This window comes from Sinocyclocheilus grahami, unplaced genomic scaffold (assembly GCF_001515645.1).
Source record: "Sinocyclocheilus grahami isolate Dianchi unplaced genomic scaffold, SAMN03320097.WGS_v1.1 scaffold2919.1, whole genome shotgun sequence".
In the NCBI taxonomy this organism is placed as follows: Eukaryota; Metazoa; Chordata; class Actinopteri; order Cypriniformes; family Cyprinidae; genus Sinocyclocheilus; species Sinocyclocheilus grahami.
In genome coordinates, this window is record NW_015508093.1 from 16030 (window position 1) to 25375 (window position 9346).

At 35.7% G+C, this 9346-nt stretch overlaps 1 protein-coding gene across 1 annotated transcript; it reads right to left on the reverse strand.

Annotated features, from left to right (window-relative positions):
• Positions 1–283: 283 nt before the first annotated feature.
• On the reverse strand, positions 284–8044 carry LOC107575815 (SLAM family member 9-like). The gene is made up of 6 exons (XM_016262146.1): positions 8040–8044; positions 5880–5938; positions 3875–4192; positions 3406–3693; positions 2427–2547; positions 284–314 (listed from the first exon to the last, which is right to left on the reverse strand). Exons 1-6 carry the CDS (start codon positions 8042–8044, stop codon positions 284–286), a joined length of 822 nt encoding a protein of 273 aa, XP_016117632.1.
• Positions 8045–9346: the final 1302 nt, after the last annotated feature.

Genomic DNA, 9346 nt, shown 5'->3' on the forward strand with positions numbered 1-9346 from the left:
AATATTGGACAAATCCAGACCACCATAAACCATACAAATAAGGTGTTGTGTGAGACAAATGAACCTTTCCAGCTCAAAATTCACACCTCTACATTGGTCAATCTGCCAAAGATGGGTGTGACTGGTAGACCCTTAAAAGTCCCTAAAGCAAACCAATCATAATTGCTAAAAAAAAAAAAAAAACTTTTGAGACACTCTCAAAATCTCATCACCCTGGAGTCTGACTTTCTGGCAGTTTTTATCTTCAAGTAACTTTGATGATTCACTGTGGACTCTCCCATCTTCAGAACTCGACGAAAGCCTCCAGCTCACTCCTACAGAACACATCAAGAACCTCCATTGTCTACCGCATCCGGACGCTTGTTCAGCAACAAAGCCAATGCAAGTAACCATTTCCAACTAGTTAGATGTGTGTCTAAGTTTGGGCCCCTTTATCAAGGTGATTTTTGATTCTCTGATGATTCGCATTAGGTTGTTGTTAATTAATGTTATATACTGCCATTCTTTTGCCCTCTCTCTCTCTCTCTCTCTTCCCTTACTTTCCTTCTTTCTGTATGTATGCATTTTTGCTTAGTTTGGTTGTATGTTAGCTGGAGTTTCATTTATTAAATCCCTTATATTCACAATTGATTGTTTCTGTGTGCTGCTCCCAATTCGGAGTCACTGAATGTTGATCGTGCTACATGCTAAGTTAATGCTAGTACTGTATGCAGTAGGAAAGTTATTCTTTCTTGGCCAGGAAAATAATTTTTCCTAGAATTGATGAATGATTATACTGTCGGTGGACGAACAGATTAAATCATTGTAATACTGATTCTGCTACAGTTAATTCTAAAATCTGATTTAAATATTGATAATTAATTACAACCAGTTATAATTACTTATAAATATAATTCCCTTTTGAGGTAATTTGCTACACGCGTCAATTAGCTTCAGAAGGCCTTTATTAACCCCCCGGAGCTGTGTGGAGCACTTTTTATGATGGGTGGATGCACTTTATTGGACTTCAAAATCTCAACAGCCATTCACTTCCATTAAAAAGCTTGGAAGAGCCAGGACATTTTTAAATATAACTCTGGTTGTATTTGTCTGAAAGAAGAAAGTCATACAGTATATGGGGTAATTTTCACTTTTGGGTGAACTACACTCTTAAAAATAAAGGTGCTTCACGATGCCATAGAAGAACCTTTTTGTCTAAATGGTTCCATAAAGAACCTTTAACATCTGAAGAACCTTTCTGTTTCACAAAAGGTTCTTTGTGGTGAAAGAAGGTTCTTCAGATTATAAAAAGGTAAGAAAGAGATGGTTCTTTAAAGAGCCTTTGACTGAATGGTTCTTTGTGGAACCAAAAATGGTTCTTCTATGGCATCGCTTGAATAACCTTTTGAAGCACCTTTATTTTTAAGAGTGTATCCTTTTAAGGCTGCTGCCCAGGTCAGAAGCCGTTGCACTTAAGATACATTTTTTGCACTTTTATGATTTTTTTTCTGAGAGTGAATTCATTAAGTTCTTTAGTAAAAATCGGAACAGTGAAATCATCAGCTGACACAGGAAATGCACTGTATAAATATGAACTTGTGTTCCCTAAATGGATCTGTTGATCTGTTTGATCATTTGTAGTTACGGTAGAATGAGTGTCTTGAGTATTGTGGGATATGAGTTATGACATTATTGTTTTTTTTCTCTGAATCACAATCTATCATATACTGTACAAGCACAAATTTGCCTGACTGCTAAATTGATACAGAGATGAACAACATAGCTTTGGAATAAATCTTACTGTGTTATGCATATTTCTATTGTTGAATGTTGGCTCAATGTAAGTGATCTCTTCAGGAGTCTGAACTGTTTGAAAATAATAATAGATGCATTAAACAACAACAACTCAATCTTAACTAGATCTGGTTCTTCACAACATATGTGTTGTTATTATAGGGCTGTCAAAGTTAAAATATTTAATGGTTAATTAATTGTGCAATATGAACATGTTTAATGCTCCATGCATGGTTTTAATGGCTTTAACAAATGAATTCAGTTAAACTTTCATACAGAAAATAAACTTTAAAGGCATTCTTTGCAGATAATTTATAAACCATACTAAGACAAATGCTAAAGTGATTTGCATTTTATTATAATATGATGAAATGTAATAAATTGAAGCAGAAGTAAAATGTCATTCACCAGTGAAACAGTGTTATTCTAGAAATTTTAATGTGAACACCAGCTGAGCTCTGCATTTTTTTTGGTACATGTAGGACTGTGTTTCTGAGTTACTGTATAATTAGATTTATGCAGAATTGCACTTCTTTCTGTGTATTTCCAGTATGCTTTAAAGCAGTTTGAGAAATGCAGAATCTGTTTTTTTTCTGAGCGAGACGAGTAAAGAGCGTTGCACAATGTCACTTTCTAGATAACAGCCAAACAACTTTCCTTTTTGATCAGTTTTTCTACATTTCCTGCACGTGAGAAATATCCCGAATGCAGCCACAATCAACAGAGATCCAGCCACAGCAGCAACAGAGATCAACACTATCAGATACAGAGAGCCTGTAATAATAGACAGACACAATCATTAGTGTGAGTTTGATCTGATGATAAGTGAATATCCAACTTTTTTGCTGCTTTACTTGTTGACATCATATACTCGGTTTATTGTATGCTTCTGATTCAGGTTCTGATGACATGTTTGCTATAGGCCTTTTTGTCACTTCCTGTCTCGAGTGCCACGTTTGTAGTTCTTTGTAGTTTTATCAGGTGATTGTCTGCCCCAGGTGTACCTCATTTGCATTTACCCTTTTGCTTTTTCAGTTGTCAAATGTCGATGTGTTTCTGTTCCCTACAGTCCTTGTTTTTAGGTTCTTGTTTTGACTTTGAGTTTAAAAAATATTAACCTCTTGCATTTAGATCTGTCTCTTTGCCTGCCTTCTTATCTACTCCACCATTAATGCACATTTACATACACATTTGCATAGTCAAATTTTCCAGGCAAAGTCTGGACCGAATGTGAAGCGTGTGTGAAAGCCACATGTATTCCAGGTTGTGGACTAGGTAACGAATCAATGCTAATCAACTGTTTTTGGCCTGTAGATTAATATCATTTAGTTCTGTCTCACAGCTAACTTCTTTCCAAGCAGCTCTTCTTAATGCAGCCATTTTTATTGACAAGTTCAGGTATAAAGAAGTGGCTGAGTAGATACAAACATAATGTGTGCTGTTTAGTGTAGCTGAACGTATTGAAGCACAACTTTTGGTCAACTCTACAAATGTGCATTTAAGAATCCACCAAACTTCTCACTGAGACTGGCTGTATTTCACCCTCTGAATTTCTTTGTGTAAGGGTAAATTGACCAATCTTTTCAGCACATGACCAGTAGACTTAGATAAGTAAATAAACGCTAATCTCACCTGAACATGTGTGACAGAGTTGAGTGATGTCCAGATGTTGAATCTGGTTGCTGATGGGATTGTTGAGCACACAGCTGTAGCTGTTTTTCTCCTGATATTCCACCTCCAGAGGTAGAGAGAGACTGATGCTGAGATCAGACACACTGATGTTGGACAATAAACTGTTTCCTTTGTACCAGGAGAGAGACACATGACCCACATTCAACACTGAACACACCAATGAACAATATGATGAAGATGATGAACATTGTGAAGAGTTACTGCTGATGACAGGAACAGGCAGGCGAGCTGAAAAAGATTAGTAAAATCATATTAAATTGTAGTATTAATAAATAGCTGTTTCTGACAGTGTTTAATGTGTTGAGGGTGAGTTTGTGATGTCAATTGTGACTCTTGAGATTTATAATTTCAAGAATAAAAATGAACTAGGATATACTTTAATTACAACAATTAAAAAATATTAACTCACCATAGACAGTGAGATTGAAACTCCTCACAATATTGGTCTGTAGATAATAACATCCACCATGTTGAGTTGTGATGTTTGTGATGATCAGAGATGCAGTTTGATCGTCCAGCTTCAGTCTGTCTCTGAATCTCTCATCAGGAACATCATCATATACAGTCATGCTGTCGGCCATTACATTGATTTCAGCTATTAAAGTCTTATTATATCCAAACCTCCACATAATCAGATCTTCATCCATCATTTCAGTAACACCAGAATTTAGAGTGACTGAATCCCCCTCCAGCACTGACACTGACTTCACTTCATCACCAAAGACACCTGAAGAATAGAGAGTTTGTCACAGATTAAGGGTTAATGACTTTATGTTGGTTTACTTTACGAGGATCAGTACCCTGTAATTATTTAAAAGTGAAATGAAGAACACAAAACAGCACTACAGACATGAAAAAAGCTAAATGATAGAAGACATAATTAACACAAATTAAAAATACATAAAGTTGAGATAATCTGAATCTATTCTTAAGTTATTCTGAGATGCTAGATCTGAATCCAAACCAGATTTTAAATACTTGTTCAATTTCAGAATATCATAAAATAATATCAAATGCATATCCATCCTATTTCTCATATAGACATATAAAACACACATTTATCACTTACCAGCCAGTTTGCACAAACAAATGCAGAATAAAATGACAACATGGACCATTTTCTTTGAGCTCTGTACGATTATAACATCTGAAAACAGACTGCTTGACACAACAGAAGTGAGACATTGAGGCTCAGTTCGTCCAGTTCACCTGTATGGAAGGCGGACGGGGCCAAAAGTCTTTAAATGGAATGCGTGAAAAGTGACCCGTGTCAACACGCACAATTTGTCCGTGTTAACGCGGTAATTTTTAACGCGTTTCTTTTGTACGTGTAGACACGCACGTTTTGGCCGCGTTAAGGTGTCAGTTTTTGCCGCGTTTATTTGGTTCGTGTAAAGACGCACAGTTTGACCGCATTAAGACCACAATTTTGAATGTCTTTCTCAATGCACACATTCTGGCCATGTTCAAACATGTCATATTTTTTAAAGCAGATTTAAGTCCAGATTTACCCACATATTCCTATTTTTAGCTTTGCTTTACTTATATCTGCTGTGCTAAAGTAAATAAATAAATAATAATAAAAAAATGTTAAATTAAATGTCATATTAAGTAAATGCTAATGATCCATATTGCACAATGATTAATTGTAACATCTATTTATGTTATTGAATGTTTGTTTTAAGTTATACAGGCCTATCATTTTCGAAAGTATATATAACTTTACACAGAACATATTATAACTGAATATACATAGACATAAAAATGAATAAAATATTTATATTTCTGTAATTATATTTATAAATGTAAGTAAATAGCACTATGTCCACCAAGGTGATTTATAGCAAATGTTCAGTTTAAATTAACAGACAGTGCAATGTCAACCCTAGAATGAATAAAGAAACATATAAACCATTTGTGAAAACAAATCACAAATGGTCATAAATGTTTCTTTAAAATCTTAAAAATGTTAACCATTCAAATGCATATAGAGACATATAAGTTATGTTATGACCCTGTATAGTTATTTGCTGTTCTGTCCCTGTGTTATTTTGGGAGAGTCTGTGTGTAACATCATCTGATTGCCTGCTGCTGGCTGATGGCTGGCTGGTGCTATAACAAAATTATGTTTAAAAATTAAAATGTTTGATATTCATTACTTTTTTATTATTATTAATTTCTTTACCCTTAAACTTGTATTTAAGTTATAGTGGCAAGAACAAGTTTGTGAAACCTTTGAAAAAAATCATTGTCTTGTTGCATCACAGGTTGAAGACATTCTATATTCTCCTGTAAAATCATCTCCTCTTGTCTGATGATCTGACCAGTCTTGACATGCAGCGTCAATAGTCAAGTGCTTCCTGATAACCCAAAGAGATTCGATGAGCATTCCTGTGTAGATTGGTGCTATTTACCTTTGAACTTGTCTTTAGGGAGCCATAAATCAAAAGTGGCAAGAATAAGTTTGTGAAACCTTTGGAAAAAAAAACAGTTTCAGCATTGATAAAATGTGGTGTGATCTTAATTTGAATAAGAATTACAGATAATAATTGTTCACACACAAACAATTGTACATTTAAATAAATTCAAAAGGATTTCAAATTTTTTTTTGTGTTGGTTTTTATTTGTGTGCTTTGGTTAATTGTCTTGTTGCGTCACTGCAACTGCAACTGCTGTCCTGCATTGAAACATTTTCTGATGGCACAGGCTATTGATGTTTGTTGCTACCAAAGGACCAGAAATAAGTATATTATTATATAACACATTATTATATACATTATATGATACATATGACACAGAAGATATAATAAAGCACGTGCGTGTCCATTGTAGTTTCATGACAGATCATTATAATTCCTGACTCCTCTGATAGACATATCTTCTTAAATGATCAGTTGACTTCTGAAGACATGACTTTGCATGAGACATTTGGAAAACGCATTATGATCAGGAAAGATCATAAAACAAAGTGAAAAGTGCATGTTTAGGACTATAAATTAGGATTAGAAATGAGGGTAAATAGATTTTAATGCCTTAAAAATATTACAAGTTCAGAATTGCCACCTTAACACAGCCAGAATGTGTGCATTGAGAAACACGTTCAAATTTGTCATCTTAACGCGGGCAAATTGTGCGTGTTGACACGAGTCACATTTCACGCGTTCCATTTAAAGACTTTTGGCCCCGTCCGCCTTCCATACAGGTGAACTGCTGAACTGAGCCTTGCTGGTGACGTCACTGTATTTGGACGCATCTGCTCTCCACTGAAGTTGGGCTTGTTTGAGATGAGCAAATTCTGCTCAGAACCGATCACCGGTGATCACCGCGAGATGCATGCCGGTTAGAAAAGTGTCCGACTTACCGCCGACTTGCTCTGATGTCATGCTGACGTGTGCAAAAACAACTCTGGCGACGGCGAGGCGGCTGTGTCGGATTGCGCAGTCGAGCGCAGTTGCTCTCCACCGGCTGCGCTGATCAAAAGCATGATGGGAAACGACTGACTGAAGACACAGCTTAATGCTCATTGGTTCAGACACCTGTGATGCCGCTTCTAAAATGTTTTATTTTGATCTGATTTCATGTGATTATGTATTTAAATTATGCATGAATGTTCCCAAACACTATGACAGCGCCATCTCTGTGTGAGATAATGTGATTATGTCGTATTTCTATAAAAATCTAAAATACTTGCGTTAGAGTAAAAATGGAAAATACACCTTTAGTATGGAAGCCTGTGATGCCGCTTCTAAAATGTTTTATTTTGATCTGATTTCATGCGATTATGTATTTAAATTATGCATGAATGTTCCCAAACACTATGACAGCGCCATCTCTGTGTGAGATAATGTGATTATGTCGTATTTCTATAAAAATCTAAAATACTTGCGTTAGAGTAAAAATGGAAAATACACCTTTAGTATGGAATCAAATAGCAAGCACTTTGAGTGTCTTGTTCATCATATTTAGTTTCATATAAAAGCAACAGAACTGAAAGTATATCATGTTTATTAGCAACACAGCACGTGAGTGTGAATAACGCGATATCTGCCTTTGATCTCGTTGGTATCTGTTCACTTCGAGAGGTCAGAACTGTCTGTCTTGCCTGCTCTTATTTCACTCCTCCCCTCACTGCAGCCGCCTACATTTCAGGCAAGGCGAGGTGCATCTCAAACAAGCCTATTTATACGCAGACTGATGAGAACAGGTTGGTTAAATAGCAGAAGTTGATCCTCCACCACATACCACAAACGACGGAGACGTTTCAACAATGCATCGTACTGTGGTGGTTAATCAGCGAGTTATGTCGTTACACGGGAAACGCACCCCGAATCGATCGATTCAATTGATCTCGTTCTGCTGAGGAAAAACAGTGTGGCGCTTACATGGGTTACATTTCAGTGGTTTTATATTAGAGACTCCCTAATAATGAGTTATTAAAAGATGAATGAATGGAAAAAAAGGGTTTGACGGTCCAGCCCTGAGTTTGGGGCTTTCAGATCATGTAGGTTTTTTTGCTTTCTCTTTCTTTTTAACCAGGTCGCCAATAGGCTACACGTGTATTTAATTTGACCTACGACATTACGATTATTGTCATTTTATCTGGATAAATAGGTCATGCGTTTTTATTATCCGAAATTTATTTATATTTACACACTATATCAAATTCTCGCGGGCTTTTATAGTGAAACAGGAATAGAAAGCCATAATTAGCCTAAAATAGAGCAAAACTATTTTAATAAATTCTAACAGACACCGCTGTTGACATGATGGGATGCTGTTTTGTGCTCACACTGTTCATTTTGCTCCTTCACGGTAAGACATTTGAATTGGTAACTACAACGCGTTTTCAGCGGTGGAAAATTACAATTTCACATCGGTATTATCTTGTATTTTATTTGTCGGTGTTTTATTTTTTATATATATTTTTAGCAATATAGTGCCACGATCTTCCTTGTTCTATGTGTTTTGGACGGCATTTATTTATTTGATTGAGTTATTCCTGTTCCGGAATAAATGTCAAGTGACTCAGCATGAAACTGGTTTGGCCACAGGCTGCATATCATATGATCGTGTTGTTCTTAGTACGTCTACAACTTTCATTCTCACTCATCACTGGTTTAAATGTGTAGGCTAGAGAGAATTAAAAATTATATATATTTTTAAATAGCTGTGCATGAAGAGTATGTAAATGTTAAAAAAATAAATGTCAATGTTAAAATATCTGAGGCTGTAAGTATTTCTCTGCCTCAGGAGTTCTTTCAGTTTTCTATCAGATATCTCCAAGGGAAAAAAGGCCAAAAAAGGTTTTATATAATGACGAATGTCTAAAATGATTCCATAATAATTTATTTTCTAGTGATAAAGCATTCATACATTTGTATTAAAATTACAAATGAATTATATTAACAAAATGTATAACTTTTAAAGAAAAATAAGCCTAAATAATTAATTATCCTATGATGGGAACCCCTAAAATGTTTTTTAATGTGCCCGCCAGAACCTTTTCTACTAAGATCTGTTGATAAGCACCATTGTCCTTGATAAATCACACACCCACAGGCTTGTTTTTGTATTTTCGTGGGGGCTTTCCATTCTATTGTTTTTAGATATTAATTCAACATTATACAGTAACAATATATTTGTGTTTCCAGGTGTGTTTGGTGAGGATGTGGTGACAGTGATGGAGGGAGATACAGTCACTCTACACACTGATATCAACAAAAATGAACATGACAAGATGCTGTGGTATTTTGAAGACACTCGCATAGCTCTGATCAACGGACATCCCAATACAAGCTGTTTATATGATGGTGAAGGCGGGAGATTCAGAGACAGCCTGAAGGTGGACTATAAGACTGGATCTCTGATCATCACAGACATC